At 58.3% G+C, this 20,393-nt stretch overlaps 2 protein-coding genes across 6 annotated transcripts in view; one reads left to right on the top strand and one right to left on the bottom strand.

Annotated features, from left to right (window-relative positions):
- The window catches only part of ITPK1 (inositol-tetrakisphosphate 1-kinase), a 162,978-nt gene extending 159,537 nt beyond the window's left edge, over positions 1-3,441 (top strand). For 2 of the 4 annotated variants that reach the window (XM_029238812.1, XM_029238815.1), the window contains one exon: positions 1,114-3,440. In XM_029238812.1, the coding sequence (XP_029094645.1) occupies positions 1,114-1,472 (359 nt within the window). In that variant the 3' untranslated portion in view covers positions 1,473-3,440. Of the gene's footprint in view, positions 1-1,113 lie in introns of all 4 variants that reach the window. The other 2 variants (XM_029238813.1, XM_029238814.1) reach the window with 2 other exon arrangements.
- A 3,486-nt stretch (positions 3,442-6,927) lies between these two features.
- Positions 6,928-19,781, bottom strand: CHGA (chromogranin A). Of its 2 annotated transcripts, none has more exons than XM_029236314.1 (8): positions 19,534-19,781; positions 18,670-18,716; positions 16,286-16,379; positions 15,367-15,435; positions 12,819-12,917; positions 10,850-11,269; positions 9,637-10,109; positions 6,928-7,409 (listed from the first exon to the last, which is right to left on the bottom strand). In XM_029236314.1, the coding sequence occupies exons 1-8, from the start codon at positions 19,577-19,579 to the stop codon at positions 7,326-7,328; spliced, it is 1,332 nt and encodes a 443-aa protein (XP_029092147.1). In that variant the 5' UTR covers positions 19,580-19,781; the 3' UTR covers positions 6,928-7,325. The 2 variants fall into 2 exon arrangements, with proteins under 2 accessions (XP_029092147.1, XP_029092146.1); XM_029236313.1 differs by having other exon boundaries at positions 10,844-11,269; positions 19,534-19,743.
- Between the last annotated feature and the right edge of the window lie 612 nt (positions 19,782-20,393).

Genomic DNA, 20,393 nt, shown 5'->3' with positions numbered 1-20,393 from the left:
AGAGCGTGCACAGTGAGGCAGCCCCATCTGCCTGGCCCCTGGGCAGCCTTTTCTGTACGAGCTAACGCACCTGCCCAAGTCCAAACCTTCATTCTCCTGCAGCTCGTGCCAACGGCTGTGAAAACCATCCCAGAGGACGTGCGAGGGGTCGGCACCTCTCAGCACCAGGCCTGGTGTCAGCGATGGGGTCACATCCCAGGGCAGGGGGTGGTACCTGGGCCCCCTCCCGATGCAGGCACGCTGTCCCTTTTTGGGGACCTGCTTTCTGTCCCGATCATTGTTCTTGCAGCTGTGTGCCCGGTTCTCATTGCTGCAAATTGGTTCAGGCAGGCGGGGGCGGGGGCACCCACCCCGTGTCAAATTTCTTTCGAAGCAGCTTTCGAAAAGAAGTCAGCAAAATCCTCGAGCTAGATCCGAAATTTGCTCGATGGGTGGCTCCGAGGACTGTTTGCTGACATTCGCAATTGCATCTGTGACGGGAAACGCAGGCCCCAGGTGGGTACCGGCGGTTTCTGTTCAGGAGATCTGGGCCCGCTTGTTAGGGAAGTGGTGTTAGTGTGGTCGCCTTGTTGGGGGGTGCCCAGAGTACGCAGCATGGCGGGCCTCCTTGCATGTATTGATACTTCGGGGGTGACAGGGAAATGGACTCAGTTCCAGGAGCAGCTGCCGTTGCTCAGGGCTCACCCACGTTCCAGCCCTCCCAGTCCTGCCCACAGGAGCCCCCCTTCCCCCGTCCTCAGTTTACACACAGGGAAGCTGGAGCTGGGCCACGTGGAGGAGGAGGGGTGTTTCTGATTCAGAGCTGGAGGAGCGGGCCTTCTGTCCTGCCACCTCTGGCCACTCCACCTCCCCCGCATGATGGCATCAGACCACGTCGGGAGGGGGGTGATTAAATGAGATGCCAAAGCTGTGCTCAGCAGGGACAGGGCGCTTTCTCAGCGGCTTCTCACCCTCCGGGTGCAGCCCAATTCAAGGACTGGCCCCTCGGGGCCGCACGCACGGGGCTTGGAGCCCAGGCTGTGTGCACTCGACCAGCCCTCATGGGCCCGGGAGCCCCTTCGCGCCCCCCGCACCCACCTGGCTCAGCGTGCTGTCTGTCTCTCCCACCCCCAGGCTACGAGGGCGTGAGCGAGTTCTTCACGGACCTCCTGAACCACATCACCACCGTGCTGCAGGGCCAGAGCGCGGCCGCGGCAGGCACGGGGGACGCGGCCCCGCTGAGGCACAGCAGGCTCCTGGCGGAGCAGGCGGGCGGCCTGGCGGCCGAGCGGACGTGCAGCGCCAGCCCCGGCTGCTGCAGCAGCATGATGGGCCAGGAGCCGCCCTGGACGGCCGAGGCCGATGTGGGCGGCGTGGGCGCGGGCAGCACCTCCAAGCTGCCGCACCAGAGACTCGGCTGCACCGCCGCCGTGTCGCCCAGCTTCCAGCAGCACTGCGTGGCCTCGCTGGCCACCAAGGCCTCCTCCCAGTAGCCACGCACGGGGCCCGGGACCCTGAGGGGCAGCGCGGGCTGCAGAACACACACACGCTGGGCGAGCAGCTCCCGACGGTGACGCTACTACTAAGAATTCCCAAGGATCTGATTCTCCTTCTCCTTCTTTTTTTTTTTTAATTTTTAACCTGATTCTCTGATGTCATGATCTACATGAGGGGTGGGGGTGGGGACGGAAGAGAACCCCAAGTGGTCCAGCCTCGCGGAAGAGGGACAATCCCGCCTGATTCCTGCTGTGCAGATCTCTCCACTGAGTTTACACACGCTTGTGTTTTCAACACTAGGTCTGAATGTGAGGTGGGGTGTGCATGCGTGCGTGTGTGGGGGTGTGCGTGCGTGTGCGTGGTCGCCGCGCGTGTGTGAGTGCCCGAGCACGTCCACGTCTGTTCTTCTCAATGGCTGCTGTGGCCCAGGCCTCGGGGACCCTGGAGCAGGCCATCCCTGGTCAGGCTGTCGGCGGCTGAGCAGAGCCAGCAAACGGTTGCCCGTCTCTCTTCTCTCCAAGCCGCCACGCCAGGCCTGGCCCCGTTTCCCTTACCGCTGGCTTAAAGCCCCATCCGGTGTGCAGCTGCCCCCTCCCGAAAGCAGGAGGAGCCAGGGGAAGCAGGAGGCCCCAGATACCATTTCCTTGCGGATTCCACGCAGGGAGTCTGGGCTGTGGTCCACCTGCTGCCCGCTCACGAAAGCAGAGGAGGAGGAGGAGGAGGCTTCCCTGGGAAGGCCACAGCCCTGGGCCGGCTGCCTTTCTCCACGTGCAGCTCCCTGGAGTCCACTAGGCCCGTCAGCACGTGTCCCATGCAACGGGGCCTCCTTCCCTGACCAAGCGCCACTGCTCCCTGGACCCGGGAGGAGCCTGCCTGGCTGGGAACCTCTGGGCTGATCCTGCTTGTGCCAAGGATTTGTGCTGTGACTTTGGGCCAATCATTCCAAGAGTCGCCGGGCAGTCATGACCAGGGAACTCAAGGGCAGGCTTGACGCCCTGGCCCCTACAGTGCGGCCTGTGTCTCCGTGACGTCAACCCAGATGAGCGTCTCCTTGGCATCGAGGCGATTTGGGGCTCTCCCCCCAGGCAGGAGGAGGCTGCGCGTTGCTCCACACCTGCCCAGAAGGCCTGATCCACCCCTTTCATGCTCGCTGCCAGCCCCAAGCACTGAGCCAGCCAGGTGCGAGGGGGCTTGCAGCCCCAGAGGCGAGAAAGCACATTACCCGCTTCTCCTATTAGAGTCACCCCAGCCCCTGATGGCAGCAGATCAGTCCAATCCCGAGGTCCAGGCAGGCCGGCAGCCCCCTTTGCAGAGAAGGGGATCAGTGAGGGGCTTTGTCAGTCCTCGGGCCGTGTGACCATCCGGCGGGATGCATAGGACCCCCTGAGCATAGCCTTGTGTCCTCTCTCATCAGTCCCTCTTGAGGAAGAGGAACAGGCCTCTGGGCCGTCCTGCGTGGTCCAGGGAGGATGGACTGAGAGCGGCCGCTGAGCTGGGCGCTCAGACACCTTCAGGCCTGGTCAGCAGGGACGTGGCGGTCGCCCACTTTGGGAAAGGAAGGGCTGGGGGGAGGGCGGCTGCCGTCAGAAGTGCCCAGCTGTCCTAGAAACCACGGGCCCTCCGACCACCGTGTTTACACGACTTGAGTGTTGAACCCCGATTATAATGTCTGTACGTCGCCTTTCCTAGCCTAACCCCAAGCGCCGGGGGAGCAGGAAAGCGTGGCCGGCCTCTTGCACTGCTTTGTCTCCAAAATAAACTACTGAAATCAAACTGCATTTCACACGTGTTTACAAAACGTTGCTAAGATCCTGTGCCCTCCTCCAGTCTTTTAATAAAACAGCTTTACCTTTTTGAGTAAAATTCCAGTCCTGAACCGAGTCAGGACAGGTCGGGAGTGCAGGGTGACCCGGTGCCAGGCGGGGCCCCTGGCCACATCGTGTCCTGTTTAATCGATGCCTCCCCTCCGGGTCCCACACGTTAGCGTCCAGGGCCCAGATATCAAGTAACTGTTTTGCAGTGACGTGGCACTTTCCACCAGCCTCGATGCGGGTGGCCAGCAGGGTGGGGAAGCCGAGGGGCGGGGTTAGGCTTCATAAAGGCCCAGGAGCTGCGTGGTGGGTGGTGGGGAAGGGACTGGCCACTCTCGAGGGCATGTGCGGGCCTCTCCCCGGGCCCAGCGTCTCTGCAGGGGTGGAGGGAGCGTAGACGGGGAGAGGGTTGTGAGCAGCAATGAGGTCTCACCAAGCGACCCCCATCCTCAGTGTCACCTGATGCACGCTGACCGGGTCCCAGGACACCGGCCATGGAGTCGGTCTCCTCTTAGGTCTCCGTGTCCCTGGCCCTGGGGCTTCCGCATCAGGGGAAGACAGACCCCCTGAAGGCCCTCAGCCTTCGCGGTCTCTTCTTCCCCAGGGCTTGGTGCTGCTGCCTCTGGCCACTCTCAGCACCTGCGAGGGCCCGTGGGGAGGGCCTGCTGTGGTGTACACGTGTGGTGCCTGGAGCCGGCCCTGCTGGCATCCCGGGGGCAGTTGGGACTCTCCTCCCCAAGCTGTTTTGCCAGTTGGTGGGCCTGTTGGGGGCCGTGCCCTGTGGCACCTGGGTGGTGGTCAGTGGCTGGGGCTGCCGAAGGGCTCCAGGAGCAAGTGGCGGGGCCACGTTTTGCCTGAGGCCTTGGGTAGGTTCCGAGGGTCACTTGCAAGGTCTCTGCCCTGGGCAGCCTGGAGCAGAGGCTGCGGGCCGGGTTCTGCTTGCAGGTTATATCATGATGTGGTTCCACAAGCACTCAGCCCCAACTGAGTATAGGAGCTGGATGTCTCCTCCCCACGAGAGCGTGGGGGGCGGGGGGGTTGCCCTTGGCAGCATGGGTTTGCAGCGCGGGGTGGGTCGGGCTGGACCAGAGATCCTGCAGCATCACCTGCAGGAGACGGATGCAGCTGGAGTCCCCGGGGAGTTTATATGGGGCATTGTCTGAGTTAATGCCATCAGTGAGGGAGAGAACAACCTCCAGAAAGGATTCCTCTTTACCCAGAGGACTGCCATGTGCGCTGTATGGAAGGTTGAAGGACCCTGGCAGGAAGCCGTCCTTTAATCCAATTGGGAAGAGCAGCTGTTGTCTGCCCTGCGGCCCCTCTAGGACCGAGGGACACTGCGGCGCCCTGTCCTTGCTGGAAGACTGGTCCTCAGCTCAGGGACTCGCAGGCCGCTGGCCACACAGAACCATTGAATGGCTTCACTGGTGTCCCTGGGGTTTGCATCTGCCCTCCCCTCTCCCCCCTAGAAACTGACCCTTCACCCAGCGGGATCCCCGACAGCTCGTCTCTCTTCCCGGGCCATGGCTCAAGGGTCCCTGAGCTCCAGAGACCTTGAGCGGCGGCGTGCTGGCTGTCCTGAAGGAGCACAGCCCCTGCACGTGGCTTACCACGAGGTAGAGGAGTGCATCCACCCTTGACGAAGGTTCTGGCCTCCTCGGTGAGCCTGGCCACGCCCTGATGCCGCACACACCGCCCTGCCCATGCCAGAGCCTGAGCGTGAGATGCTGCGGCCGAGGCCTCCAGACAGGCGGTTCTCCTGTCGGTCCTGCCCTCCGTGCGCAAGGCTCTGCCTCTGCCCCTTCTCTGCATAGCCTTGCCAGTGTGATCTTGGAATGGCCCTCCACCCACATGCTGTTTACTGGAGAGCCGACTGTTGGCATGGAAGCACCCGGGCCCTTTTCCTTCTGGTTCCGACCACCAGGCCCCACCCAGACCACCTGGGGCCTTTTCCAGAGATGGTTGCATTTCCCTTCTACTTCCAGAGTTGCCCATGACCTGGCGACTTGGAGGGACTCTTTCCCACAGCCAGACCAACCTCGGCTTCCGGGGCTGGGTGTGGACCCCACCTCTTTGAAGCTTGCTTTCTCTTTCGAAAAGCTTCTCCCACAGTGATTTCACCAAGACGTTGGCAGTTCCAGTTTCGGCGCTGACACCTGTGCTTTGTGACAAACGTTTGTTTCAATCCTGTTCACGAGCCACGTTTGCCAGAACCCCAAGCTGGCTCGTACTGAGTTTGTGTGCATACGTGTATATAATGTTTATGTGAATCTATGTGTACTATGTGTAAAATCACGGCTTCTGTAAAAACCAAGAACCTCTGGCTCTTTTGACTTGGTTGCACTTCTGCCCCGTGTGTTTATGACAACACAGGTGGCCCACCTCTGGGATGGGGTATCTCAGGGACAAGGTGTCCTGTGTTCTCTTTATCTGCTAAGTGGTCTTGGTGGTGGGTGTCCTGATAGTTGACTAATACAGTTAGTGCTGTGTTTGTTATTTCGGTAATTGTTGGGGATGGGGCGTAAACCTGTCCCTTTGAAACACGTGAATAAACACCTTATGGCGCCAGCTCTTTGGAGGGTGTCCCTCTGTGCTTCAGGGGATGAGACGCAGCAGCAGCCCCCTCGCCGGACTCAGGAGAGGCCCAGACTTGCCAAGAACCCTCAAGTGACTTGTATCGCCATTGTAGTGGTTTTCTGGTCCAGGCTGTCTAGACCCTCGAATCCTCACCATGATCTGGTGGGGAGGTCATAAGTATTGTCCCCATTTTATAGATGAGGCTCCAAGAGCACCAGGAATGCTTTTCCAAGCTCTACAGCTAGGCTGGGGATTCCAGGCCCACATTCTCTGGGCAGTGTGTTTCTTGAAGTCAGGGCTTGTCCGGGCCACTCCTGTGTGCCCAGGCCTGCCGGGCCCATAGCAGCTGCTCACGGGTGTTCGTTGAATGACTGAATGATCGGCCCTGATATTCAGCTGGTCCACACCGGTCCAGCACACCAGCCTGTCTGTTCTGGTTGCATAATCCTGCAGCCCCCGTGGTTAAACGTTTTGGGCATCATTCCTGCCTGCGACTTCGATGAGTCATCTCGCCCTGTGAGCCTCAGTTTCCTCGTTCTCAAAACTGCGGCTAAGACTGCCGTGCTATAGTGAACCATTAAGTTCAAGAACTTCAGACGCCCCAGAGTCCTGTGCACGTATCAGGTCAGAGGGGATGACAGATTTATGCCGAGGGGGGCCTGCAGCTCAGAGGCCCAGGTCAGGAAGTCCAAAGCTGGCTGGGGCCTGTGGCCTTGGTGACAGGCACTAAACCGGGGCTTGTCAGGGCTTCCACCCAGCAGAGAGAGAACAGAGGCTGTTTTCCCAAACGGGCCCCGCCCCTGCACGGCCCAGTTCATGTGTGGCTGGGAGTTAGGGGAAGAGTTATTTAATCCCACACGTGCTTTGGGGCAGGAGTCAGCGCCACTTTACAACGAGGAAACTGATGCTTCAAGCAGCAATGTCACTTGCCCACGATCCCCTGGCTGGAAAGTGGCCCAGAGTCACCCCAGGGGAAGTGAACCTCCCCTTGTCCTTTTGCCTGAAATCCAGTCCATCCTACCCCACTTGGAGTCAAGGCGGGGGAAGGTTCAAAGAAACAGGAAAGAGCCCAGAGCAGATTTATTTATCCTTAGATAAATTTTGTACAGAGTATGTTAGAGTCAGGAGTTCTCAGCTTTCACCCAAAAGTCAGAAGTTATTGCAGTTGTGCCCAATGGCTCTAATGGTGGAAGGGAAACTTCGAGAAAGCTGCCCGTGTTCAGAGAGAGGAAAATTGTTTAAAGTCAGGGGTCCGCCCTGCGGGGGCCACACTGAGGCAGGGGTCAAGTACAGGAGGAAAGGAGCGTTGGGGCAACAGGGTGGCTTGGGCTTGGGCAGGTTGGGGGCGGCCTCCCTACCGGAAGCAGCGCCCAGGCCATCTGGCCAAGACCTGCAAAGGGGACAACAGAGCCAGGACCACAGGGTGCCTCGGGGCCCTGGCTGGTGGGGCCAGCCGGCACCTCAGCCCCGCCGCAGCCCCTGCAGCTCGTGGGCCACCTTCTCCAGCTCCGCCTCGATGGCCGACAGGCTCTCCAGCTCCTGGTCCTAGGAGAGAATGTGAAGAGTCCCACGGGGACTGGCCCAGGGAGCCTGTGCCAGCAGCATGGGGCGTGCAGACAGACTGGTTGTGCCCGGGTTAGCTGTGTGGCCTTGGACAGGTGGCTTTGCCTTTCTGAGTCTCAAGGGCCTCATCTGTTCCATGGGGACAGTGATGCCACCCTGCGGGGCTGCTCTGAGGGGCACTGGGCGCAGAAATGTGCCCTGGTGGACGCAGGCCCACCGCCCCCTGAATGGCTCTGGGCAGGCACATGGAAAACGAAGCCTCCGGTGCCCTCCAGAGCGCCTTCCAGTGCCCCGACCCCAAGGCCTAGACTGTGACGATGGCTGCCCGGGTGAGGCTGTGCCTGGGTTTCCTGTCTGCCACGGGCCTTCCTACCTGAGGGGTCAGCAGTCTGTGGCCCAGGTTTGAGGACGTGAGACCTGCCTGGGGCTGGGCTTGCATCCTCAGTCCCAGTCACTGGGTGCCCAAGCTCCAGCTGCCAGGGTGGTCCAGGGCAGCAGGGGACCCTCTGGGACTGACACCCACAGAGCATGCCCTCAGACTCTGAGCAGGGGTCAGGGAAGGCCACGCCCCAGCTTTGACCTGAGAGGGGTGGTCTTCCTGGGGTCCCTGCCTGATGCCAAGCAGAGGGCACCCACCTGGGGCCCAGTCAGAATAGATGGATGATGGTTGCCATGGAAACAGGGACCCCAGAGGCCCCCATCTTGGAGTAGCCCCCGGGCAGGAGTTCTGTAATTCTGGGGCTGTTTCTAAGATCTTTGGGCTAAGTGGATGGGGCCCTGCTCCGTCCTGTCCACAGGACTCAGGGGTCCCCGTTTCTCCACCCTGCAGCCCAAGGCTCCCTCTGCCTGTGGAGAAGGGAAGCTGGAGGGTGCCCCAAGGCACCTGGCTCTGTCCAGCTTCTGTGGGTGGGGAAGGCAACGATCAAAGGTGCCCAGCCTTGGGGAGGGGTGGGGGGCAGGCTGCTGCTTCCTGGAGCCCCGTCCCCTCAGTCCTTGGAGACATAGGCAGGTGACCTCTCTTAGCGCCAGCTCCCAAGAAGGAGGCTTCTTCCTCTCGGGCTGCTGGGACCCTGGTCCCAGGCCCAGGGAATGGCTCGGGGACCCAAGGAAGGGACCACATCCTCTTCTGGGTGGGCAGAGAAGAGCACTGGGGCCAGAGCCTTGAACACGTCCCACCCCCATAAGGCCCCGATCCCCACTGAGGCCTGAAGACCCCCCAAGGCCTCCTCCAGCCCCAAGGTGGTGTCGCCAGCCTGCCCCAAAGTCCCATCCCATCCCCTCCTATGGGACCATGTCCCTGCACCCCACTGAGCTTCCCAAGCAGCCCTGGGCACGGCCAGGTTTTCAAAGCTCACGTGCATTCTGATCATGATAATGAGGTGAGCAGAAAGGACTTCTTACCCCCTTTTCACAAATGGGGGAACCGATGAGGCTCAGAGAAGGGGAGTGACTGGCCCAAGGTCACCCAGCTAGGAGGCAGGACCCAGGTCTTCTGGCACAGGTCCGTGCCTTCCCCACCCATCACCACCAGGCCCTGAGGTCCAGCTGGCCCTGCCCCTGCTGCCTTCGCCATCGGGGTGGGAGGCAGCGCCTGAACCTGGGAGGAGGGTGTGGTTGGGCTGCACGGGGGCCAGGAGAGGACATGGCTGGACCAACAGTAGGGCCTTCCCAGGATGCCTCCAGTGTCCCCTCCGGCCGTGCCCTCCCAGCTCTCAAGGCCAATGCTGCCCTGAGCCTGGATCCCCCAGGCAGCAAGTAGCCCTCCCCAGGCCAGTCCCTGCCAGGTCTTTTTAGTTTCCAAGCTCTCTCCATCCAAAGTTCCAAGCTCCACCTGTCAGTCACTCCCTTGTCCTGCTCCCAAGCCTGCAGAGGCTCCCTATTGCCTTCAGGACAAAGTCCCCGCCCAGCACCTCTGGGAACGGGCTTGACTCACCAGCTCTCCAGCTTCTGTCTCCTGTCCGCCAGCTTTCCTGGGTGCCCCCCTCCATGAGCTGGGGTTCACTTGCCCCCCTGACTGACACACCCTTTCCCCTGTCCCTTCCCAGCTTCCCGAGAGCCCCCTGTCTGAGTGCCCCTCCAGTCCCAGACTCCAGGGGGGACAGTGTCCCCTCAGTGGTGCAGGGGCCACATGTCTGGTTGCAGCTGACCCCCAGCTGGGCCCATGCTCTCGGGGCCTGGCCCAGGGCCGGCTCCCCCCGCCCATACCAACCTCTGGTCTGCGGTTGGCGCTGCCCTCCTCCTCTTTCTTCTCCTCCGGGTAGCCACGCACCGGTAGGGTCAGGCCCGCCTCGATGCTGTCCTCCCGGGAGGATGGCCTCCAGCCTCGTGGCAGCTGCAGCCCAGGACCGCTGAAGTCGTAGCCCCGGGTCCGTAAGGAGAGCTTCATGGCCCGGTCCGGGTCCTCCTCCGCCGCCTCCCCCTGCAGCCGCCTCTCGGCGGTCAGCTCCTTGGCCAGCTGGTCCATCGCGCTCCGTCGCTTGGCATCCTCCCACTCCTTGGAGAGCCGCCCCTCCCCCTCCTGCTCCGGCTGCGCGCTCTTCCCGCCCCGGAAGAGGCCTTGCGGGGCCCCTGCCGTCGCCTCCTCCTGCAGGCAATGGTCCCGCTCCCCCTTCCCCTTGGGGGACGGCGCCTCCTCAGCCCCAGTCTTCCCGGCTCCATCCACAGCCAGAGCCTCGGGCCAACCTGGAGCAGGCGGTGGGCAAGAGCAGGGGAATGAGGGAGGCACCGCCACTTTCCCCAGTCCCTGTCACTCCCCGGGGCCTCTCTGTGACCACGGTTGGGACCACAGAACCCGTAGGCGGGGTCCGGCTCAGCCCCTCACAACGGATCATTGGGAGGGAAAAGCCATCTTGACACCGTGCTTTACAAGACCCACTAAAGCTCTGAGGGGTGGGTTGGCCAGAGTCTGCCTCTTCCTTCGGCCCTCTCACCCCAGAAGCCCTGACCCGGGGGTCACCCACCTGGGGAGGGAGGGAAGACCCTGACCAGGGCCTCACGAGGAGCCAGGGGCTTTCCTAAACCCTGGGTGAAGCTAACAGTGTCCCCAGACCAGCCTGTTGCCACCTGTCATGCTGTCCCTCTGTTCCCAAAGCCCACCTACCCACGCTGCAAAGTCCCTCTCCCCTCCGGGGGTGGGGTGGGGGTGCTGGGGAGGGGCTATGTGGAACAGTGGGAGATGCAGGGTTTTGGAGTCAGATGAGCCTGGGTTGGAATCTCAGCTTTTACACAAATTAGCTGTGTGACCATGGGCAAATTACTTAACCTCTCTGAGCCTTGGTTTCCCATCAGGCAAATGGAGATAATACCTACCTTTCAGGGTTGTCGTGAAGGTGGAATGAGATTGTGGGTGAGGCCCCCCCTCCGTCCCATCCCCCTCTCCCCGACACATTTGTTGGTGTCTCAGACGTCATACATACTCTCACCCCTCTGCATCTCCTTGTAGCCGAGGCTCGGGTGGGGGTTAAATGCTGCAGTGGGGGCGCTTTCTTCCTCCGGGACAGCCTCCTCTCCAGCCTCGGCCTCCTCTTCTCTCTTTGCCTGCTGCCCTTGCTCGGCACTCAGGCCCTTCTCTCTGCCCACTGGACCCTGGGAGGGGCCCTCGCTGTCCTCCTCGGCCTGTGGGCCTGGGTGTTTCTGGCTGGAGAGGCTGGCTAGGGGGTGGGTATTGGAGGAGGCCTCCTCCTCCCCTGGGGCCTGGTTGTCCTCCTCAGCCTTGGACCCCTGCCCAAGCTCCGGGGCGGCCTGAGGCCTGGGTCCATCCGCATCTTCACCATTCCTCTCCACCTCTTTAGAATCTCCTCTTTTTTCCATAGCATCCTTGGAGGACGCCTCTTCTGTCCCCTCTACAGAAACAACAGAGCAAAGTCAGGCCCTGAGGACCAGGCTGCATGTGGGATCTCCCCAGAGACCAATTTCATATCTTAGCCACTGTATCTCTTGGCTTCCAGTAAGCCCAGCCCAAGACACCCATGAGAGAATTAGGGTTGCCCTCTCCATGTCTAGGTTTGACCTGAGTGCAACTGGATTATGTTTCTTTCTCTGTAATTCTACCTCTTGAAGCAAGATGTGATTTTTTTTTTCTAAAAAGACCTTGAAAATGACCCCAGAAGATAGAGCCTTGAATTTAAAATTAAGACAGCTGTTGAATTGCTGTGTGATCTTGGGCAAGTTCCTTAACCTCTCTGTGTAAGAGGCACCATTACTGCAACTTCATTCTCCCCTCTGTGCAGGTATTCTGTCTTGAGCATCCTGTGAAAGTGCTCAATTCCTCAATGTTTGTCAGGTTTCGTTAAAAGGTATTTTCTTGTAGCTGCTTTGAAGACAGCCTTCTAACTAGTAAAAATCCTTCCCACTGCTAGAATGATCACTGTTGAACAAGACACTACCAAGTACATTCCATCATTTGACTCCAGGACTCCAGGTGGAAAAGCTCCCATGCCCATTTGACAGAAACTCAAACCGATCCTCAGAAAGGTAAGGTGGCCTGTCTGTGCCTACAGTCAGCAGTGCTGAGCCTTGAACCCAAGCTTCCAAATGCCAAGTACTGGGTGCTCTTTGCACTGACATGTGGCTGCTACCCCCATTAATGCTACACTGTTCCCCTCCTACAGCCCATGGCAGACATCTAGAGTCAACCAGACACTCATTTCCATGGAGCCAAAATGTGGGAGTCCCTGCTGTGCCCCAAGCAGCCACTAGGGTGACAGGCCTGGCCAATGCAAGGGCACCTCGGCCACACCAGCAGGCTTCCCCTCTCAGCCCCGACAGAAGACCACTGAGATCCCCGCTCTTAGGAACTGGCCCTATTCACTCACCTTCCACATGCAAAGAGCAGGGCTGCAGGGGCAAGTGTGTGGCTGTTTCTAGGCAGAAAGGTGAGTAACAGAGCATCCCCTTGACCTAAGCCATGATCCGTGACCCCTAAAAGCTCTCTGGTTTCAAGAAAGATGATCCAGGTTCATTTAGTGTTTCAAACCTACCCCTCTGGGATCCTGCTGCCACTAGGCTATGCTAAGGCACCACTAATTCCCAGGAGGGCAGGCACTGGGGGTGGGGACCCTGTTCCGGTGGCCACTGGGAAGAGTCGAAGCTGCCCATCTGCCAGGCCAGAGACTTCCTGCCCGAGAGTGTCAGTCCCTGAAGTGGGCAGATGGGACCGATCAAGGGCTTTGGAGTGAGACAGACCCAGAGTCACGTCTCCAATTATGCCTTGGGAAGGTACTTCAACCTCCCTGGAACTCAGTTTCCCCATTTGTAAAGAGAAGGAAATATGAGCTACCTTACAGGGCCTAAAGGAGGGGCTTCTGACTCCCAGGAACCCTCGATCTATCATAAGTACTGTTATTTTCATCCTCCCTCCCCTGGTCCCTGGCCAGACTGGTCGGCACTGACCCTTCAGCTCGGCCTGGTCATTCTGCTTCTCAAGAACCTCTGAGAGTTCATCCTCATAACTGCTGTGTTTCTTCTGCTGATGTGCCCTCTCCTTGGCTCCTGTATGAAAAACGGAGAAAAAAGTCCCATTTGGTCTGAGCTCCACATGTTTGTCTGTGAGAGGGAAGGCCTCTGTTTCCTCATCTGTAAAGTGGGCACATCATGTTCTGGGCTTGCCCTGTGAGAGACTGAGGGGGTAGGAGCTGGTGGGGGGTGGTAAGGGCTGGCCGCCCCCTCCTGGCCCCATCACCTCTCCAGACTCCATTTCTCACCTAGAAAATAAGAACAAGCCCTGCCTGCTTGTTCATGGAGCAATGAAGGCGCAGATGGAGCAGATGGTCCCAGGGGCAGAAGTAGAGAGTGAAGGGCCCTCAGGACCTGGCTGGTAGCTAGGGGACCCTGCAGCAAGAGGTAATAGTGACTGCTTGTCCCCTCGTGGGGGCTCTTGATTCAGGCAACCCCTGTTCCCCCTGGACCCCATAAGCCCAGGCTGAGCTCTTGTCTGCATCCAAGCCCAGGGTCAGCACCAGAGACCCTTCTCCCTGCATCAGCCCCTGCACCAGGCTATGCCGTCTGCTCTGTCTCCACCCATCCCTGGTTCTTGATGGTGGCCCAGGCCAGGCCAACTCTGCAGCTGGTGGTGATTTTTTCCCATGCTGAGAATTTCTGGGGTGGCCAGAGCAGGCTGACATGGGGGCTGTGGGCCGGGGGTACGTGCAGATCTGGCCCCCGACCGACTGGGGTCCACACTTCTTGGTTAATTCCTTGCTCTGTGACCTTGGGTGACTTGGGCGATCCAAGACCTGGTTGCTCATCTATAAAACAGGGTTGCTGCATGGTAAATGCTAGGATAGAGGTGTGCAGAAGACATGAGAGTACAGAAGAGGGAGTGGGTGGATGAGTGGATGTATGGATAGATGGATGGATGGATGGACAGAGAGACATATAGATCTATCCCATACTCTTTTTTTTTTTTTGCGGTACGCAGGCCTCTCACCGTTGTGGCCCCTCCCGTTGCGGAGCACAGGCTCTGGACGCGCAGGCTCAGTGGCCATGGCTCAGGGGCCCAGCCGCTCCGTGGCATGTGGGATCTTCCCGGACTGGGGCACGAACCCGTGTCCCCTGCATCGGCAGGCGGACTCTCAACCACTGCGCCACCAGGGAAGCCCTATCCCATACGCTTTAAATAGAAAATAATAATGTACCTGTATATTGGACACTGTTTATATTAGACACACACACACATATGTGTGTGTATGTGTGTAAACAGATGTTTCAGGACACATCCCCTATAGTAGTCTCCATTGACATTATATTTAATTATTTAAATGCAGTAAGTCAGTCACTCAATACTTAATTTAAAAATTATCATACTGCACTCCTAGCAACGATATGCGGTGGATGTTGTCTTCCAGGAGGACGAGCGAGTGAGAGAAAGAATGGCGTGCTAACTTGGGGAGGGTCTCAGGGAGCCCTCCTGCTGTGGTTATTTTCACTTGCCACCTCCCCAGATCCCTCTCCATTCTCACACATGGCCCAGTCTGCCCCGGAAGCCTCAGAGTGGGGGCCTTCCCTGAGCCCCAGCAGCCTTCATGCCCTCCACCCTACCCCATCCAAGACACAAGCCCAGCCTTAAAGATGGGCCCTCACTTTCTTTAGAGGGAGATGCAAGATTCATGCTTGAGGGCCATTCTCAGGGAGAGGCACAAGGGTGCCTATGGCCCTGCCCCAAATAAAAGCCACTTCCCACAGGGAGTCAGCCTGGGGCAGATGCAGGGCCAGAACCCATTGTTTCCAATTTGCCAGGGAGGCCTCTGTGCCTCACACGAACCCAAGATGGAGCCTGGGGCTGGGCAGAGCAGCTAACTCTGTGGGATGACATCAGCCTAACCCTCCTTCCCAGCATCCTATCCAGGCTCTGCTTGAACATCCTCAGTGACAAGGAGCTCACTACCTCACAAAATCACTCCATTCCCAAGAGCATCAGTAGATTTTCTTCACCTCTTGGAGAAAGCCATGTCTCGCTCTGAAAGCACACTGAAAGTCTGGTCTGTGTTTTGGGGCAAGCAAGACCCTGCTTCTCCCATCTCCCCCTTGAGCAGAAGCTCATGAGGGCAAAGGGGCTCCTCCTCTCTCCTGGAGACCAATTTTCTTTTCTGTTAACAGAGAAAAGGGATCCTCTCTGCAACCTAGTCTTGAAAGTGTCCCCTCTAAAATGGCTGAACTCCAGAGACCATGGGGTATTAGAAGAGCTGCATCTGGTCTTGGGATGTCCTTAACTTACTATGTGACCTTGGACCAGTCACTCAACCTATCTGGGCCTTGATCTCTTTAATTACATTAATTATAGACTGGACCAGGTGGCACAGAGGACCCCACCTTGCCACCCTATAATTGAAAGGCAATAACTGGGTATCAGAAACAAGACCTTGCTCAACCTTCCACCATGATTTTCTGACTCTCAGTTACTGGAATTTACTCAGATTCGCATGCAGCGGTTGGAAAATACCTTGGAGAGCGAGGTCTTGGAGCTCTTTCAGCAAATTCTGATGTCGCAGGATCGAGAGGATCCGTTCATCTGCAACGAAAAAGAGTCGTTAGGGGTGGTTTCCAGAGAACAGCCCAGAAAGAGATTGCCATCAATATTTTCAGCTGAGCACAAGGAATTTCTTCTGGAAACTCAAAACCTGGGTGGTAGCAGCAAGATTGGGTCTTGAGATAACACTTCTGAAATGACCTCCCTTCCAAGGTATCTCTCCATCTGCTATTATATCAGAAAGGTCAGCCACAGTCCCTGCACCCAGACCTTCGCCAAGAGATGGCAGCCCCTGAGGTGATGCAGGGGTGTCTCTAAGCACAACGTGTTCTCTCATCTCCATGCCTTTGCCCGTGTTGCCCACGCCACCCGGGGTGCTCTTTTTTCATTTTTCTACTTACTGATTTTCAACTTTTATCTTAAAGCCCAACCCCAGTGCTAATGTTGGATCTATCCAACATTGACTGCCTGCTTGGAAAGCTTTGTCCTTCTCATGCCCACCCACCCACACTGTTCTTTTATTCATCGTACATCTAGAGGGTATCTACCGGGTGCCAGGGGTTGTTCTCGGCACTGGGGATATAGCACGCAAAGCCTTGTCCACAGGGACCTCACATTCTGGTGGCTCGCTGTTCCAGCCCTGGTTTCATTCTGCCCAGGATTCTGGTTAATTGTGTTCATATCTGTCCCTTCTGCTAGTCTGTAAGCTCTGGGCTCACAGGGGCTGTAAGCCCTTCATCTCTCTATACCACCCTGCACAGGCCTGGCTGAGGCAGGCACTTGGTCAGTGACTACTGAATTAAATCACTGAATTCCATCCAAAACCACACACCCATGTCCTTGCCCCCCAGCCCAGCAGGCAGCAGCCCCTCACCCCAAGCCTGGCCCATACCTCCTCGGAGTGTCTCGAAACACTCCTGGCTGACAGGCATGGGGCTGGGCTTGGACAGCGTGTCAGAAATGACCTCCACGATGCACTTCATCACCTGGGAAGAGATTGGGGCAGGTTGGGGCTGGTTTGGGCATGGGGCTCAGTTCCTTGAAGTTCCAGGGTAAATTTCTATGGAGGACATAAGGACATTCTCTTGTATCTTTAGGAGTCCATGGACACCTAGCTCAGGGGCACAGCTCTGCTTTCTTAGCTACATAGTAACAGCAATAGTAATAATTAAAAACAAAACCAAAAGACCTTACACAGTGCTTACCAAGTGCCAGGCACCCCAATCACCAGGCCGGCAGGAGCCCCTCTAAGGTGAGGGTGGGTACCCTGTACCCTCTCATCCCAAGGGTTTCTCTGAAGATGGGGAAGCTGCTCCTGGGCATTAGAGGTGTGTCTTGCAAAAGTACTTTAGTCTTGCAGATGCCCAAAAGGTCAGCTATCTCCAGGAGGCCTTTCTGGACCACCCAGTGGAGAACAAAGACCTTTCCTGGCTCTACCCTGTCTGGAAACAAGACTTGGAAAGCTCTCTCTAGATATCCATGGTGTTGTCACATGCAGGGAGTGACAGCCTCACAGTCTGGCTCCATAGTCACCCACGAGGTGAATCTCCTGGCTGGATGTGGGCACACATCTATCTGCTACATCTGGGTGTCCATCTCAGGCCGACAGCAGCCATATCTCTGAAAGTCTTGTCTAGTGCCCAGCAAGGTGCTATGGATAATCAGGCAGCCAATAAGTGAATGATATCTGAAGATGGTGCCAACCGTAGTGTGATATCCTAGCTGTGTGATCTTGGGCAAGCGACTTGACCTCTCTGAGCCTCAATTTCCTCATCTGTAAAATGGGAGTGAGAAGACCTTCCCAACTCCCCTCCCAGGGTGATGAGGCACAGATGGGAAAATACTCTATAATGCATGAAGTGACACACACACCCAGGGAGGGACTCACGACTCCCAACCTGCTTCAGCTGCCTAGAGTTGGGCAGAGGAGAAGGAGGTGTCAGACACGCAACAGGCAACACTGGTGGGGAGTGGGGGGGGCGGGAGGCTGTGTCTACGGGATGCCAAGGCAACCCATCCAAAGATCCAGGATGGCAAACCGGCAAACAGGCTCTACGGTAGTCATGGCATCCTAGGTTAAAACGTGCAGGTCTTCACCAGCTGCTCCGGTGTCTCTGACCCCAGGCTGCTGAATACAAAGTGTGTCCCATAAGGGGACCTGGCAGGGAGGAGCTTATAGCCTGCACCCTATATCTCCCTGCGACCAACAGTCTTGCACTGGGGAAATCAGGTAACCACCAGTCCATGAGGACAGATTCTGGGAGCGAGGAATTGGTTATGGGTCCCAAGAGTGATGGGGAGGTCATGAAAGGAAGCTCTAGGAATGAAAATGCTTATTTACCGAGGACCAACTATGTGCCAGGTACTTCACATGATTCCAATTCCTTACAACTCCCCTCAAAGGAAATATTATTATAGACAGGAAAAGGGGAAGCTCAGAAAAGTTAAGGAATCCTCCCAACATCACACAGCTACAATGAGTGGTATAGGTTTAAATTTAGGGCTGTCTGTAACTAATGAATAGGAAATGAGCAAACTGAGGTTGAAATCTCTTTGATGTTTTGGGTTTCAACTACAGCCTCTCTGGAATAGAAGAAAACAGCTCCTGAAAAGGCAGGGAGTAGAAATTTCTCTGACTCCCAAGTGGAGGTATCTGTGAACATCAGAGACTGGAAAAACAGCCCCAACTCAGACATGAATGAATTTCGAGTATACACCCAACACAGAGTGTCTTTTGCTGGCCACAGAAGCCCCCACCAGTGTCTTCTAAGGCCCTTTCCTGGGTGACCTCCACCAGCAGCCCCAACTGGCTGGGACCCTGGGTGCAGGAGCCATGATCAAGAGTGTTTTCACTGTGGCCCTTTGGGAGAGCCAGCCAGGGCTTTAGTGACTGGGGAACGAGGCGGGTGTGTTGCTGGCAGGGCTCTGGGGAAGAGCAACGCGGGAGGCCGGAGCCAGGCAGATGAAGACTGTTCCCGCAGGTCGGTGGACAACCACAGCCTCAGAGAAGTCACCCCTGCCAGCCTGTGGTGGGCCTGTGAGATTCGGAGTGTTCAAGACAGGGGGCCTGGCACCTGGGCCCCGCGGGTAAGACACAGGCCCCATCGGGCTGCACACCCAACTCAGAGGAGGCGGGGGAAGGCCCCACAGGAGGAGACTAGCAGACTTTGATGTCTTCTTTTGGCGAAGCCGTCCCCAGGCTCAGCAGCCGTAGTGCTGGCTCTTGGCTTTATGCTCCTGGCCCCCATGCCGGGGCATCCCCGCACCCCTTCTTACCTCAGTGTCCCCTTTATTTATAGGGCTGTTCACAGGGAGGGCAATGACTAGGAAGAAAAAGAGAGAGCTGGGGTCACTCCTCTGCTCCGAGGGGAGAACGCGGTCCTTCCAGACTGGTTCCATCAGGCGCGCTCCCTCTTAAGACCACCTCCACCCAAATGAGATGCTGAACTGATTTTATTTCCCTTCCCCAGCTGCTGCCCCACCCCCCCACCCCGGAGATGGCTCCCAGAGGCTGCACTGAGAGCCCTAACCCTTCCCCTTGGGAAAGCTCGTGCTCTGGACGGGGTGTGTGAGCCGAAGGCAAGAGCTGTGCAAACAGGCCAATGGCTGAGTGGGATCGGGCTGGGGGAGGATGAGGGAGAGGCAGAGAGACCCCAGAGGTGACAGAAAAGAGGGTGAGGGGAGCGGAAGAGATGGAAGAGGAGGACTGTGACGGGGGATGGGAGAGGTAGAAGTCAAGGGTAAGACAGACGGGGGCAGAGGGAGGATGCAGGGGGAGGCAGGCGAGTGGGGAGCCCGCAGCGGTCCTCCCACCTACCCAGGTGACCTTGGCCGGCCACGACGCAGAGCCGGCGCCGGCCCTGGAGCAGCCCAGACACGGGGTGGGGACATCAGGGGACCCTGCCCCGCGGGGTCGGGAGTCCGAGTCAAAGAGTCAGGCCTGCGGGATCAGCTCCCGGGCCCCTTTGCGGGGTCGGGTGGGAGGCGAGGCGCTGTCCGTGGCGCTGAAAACTCGCCGCGCCGGAGGGAAGGCATGGAGGAGCGCACGGCGCTGCGCGGTGCCCGGACCTCAGGGCAGGCAGGGCAAGAGCAGGCAGGGACGCCCGGGACCCTCTCCCCCAAGGCCCCGCGCTCGCTCACCTTGCCCGGCGCAGAGTAGAAGCGCTAGGACCGCTGCGGAGCGCATGGCGAACCCGGGGCGCCGAGCAGCTGGCGGTCTGGGGCCGGGCGCGGCGCGCACTGGGGCGAGGGGTGGCTGGACTGGTCGCTCCGGGCGGCCTCGGCGACACAGGCGCGAGGATGGGGGTCGCAAGGTCTCTGTGTGCGTCCGCCTGTCGATCCCCCCACCGCCTTTCCCCTCTGGGCTCGGGCACTGCAGCAGTGGCACCCTCGCGCCCCACTTATATACACCCCGGACCCCGGAAATGACGTCATAGGACCGCCCCTACCCTCCGGGGGTCTGGCCGCAGTTCGCAACACCCCCAGCCTCACGGGCTGTTGCTGATGGCCACCGCCTCACACAGCTCTTGGGTGAGGCAGCGAGGAGGATATCTGGCTTCCAGGAGGCGGCACGGGGGACTCAGCGGATCGTCCACCCCTCGACAGCTCCACCGACTTGCTGTGTGTCCGTGGGCAAGTCACCTCCAGTCTCTGGACCTCGTGGGCCGCCGAAGTGCGCTGAGGTCCTGCCAATTCTAGCGCACCACTCCTTGCTCCTGAGGGCCCCCTCCTGAGGGGGTCTTGCTTCCTCGATCCCACTGGCTAGAGGCATGCTCACCATTCAGGGCTCCCTCAAATATCTAGGAGGCTGTCTAGAGGTCCCCGACCCCTTGTCTGAATCGGGCCTCTCTCTCTGGCAACTCAGTTTTGTGCTTTCACGATTTCTAATATGCATTTATTTATTTGAATAACGTTTAGTCTTCATTGCTTTCATAGTCCTGAGCAGGGCACCTGACAGAGTAAATGCCCTTAACTGATAACTGTTGAATGTACTGCTTGAA

Source organism: Monodon monoceros, unplaced genomic scaffold (genome assembly GCF_005190385.1).
Source record: "Monodon monoceros isolate NGI ecotype Baffin Bay Population unplaced genomic scaffold, NGI_Narwhal_1 Super_Scaffold_21, whole genome shotgun sequence".
NCBI lineage: Eukaryota > Metazoa > Chordata > Mammalia > Artiodactyla > Monodontidae > Monodon > Monodon monoceros.
This window is presented reverse-complemented; position numbering and strand designations above follow the sequence as displayed.

Excerpts from the sequence above, each read along its gene's own strand:
- CHGA (XM_029236313.1), bottom strand. The coding sequence starts at position 19,579 with ATGCGCTCCGCAGCGGTCCTAGCGCTTCTACTCTGCGCCGGGCAAG. Across the intron at positions 16,380-18,669 it reads TAAATAAAGGGGACACTGAG|GTGATGAAGTGCATCGTGGA; the intron begins GTAAGAAGGGGT and ends ATCTCTTCCCAG. Across the intron at positions 12,918-15,366 it reads CCAAGACCTCGCTCTCCAAG|GAGCCAAGGAGAGGGCACAT; the intron begins GTATTTTCCAAC and ends TTTTTCATACAG.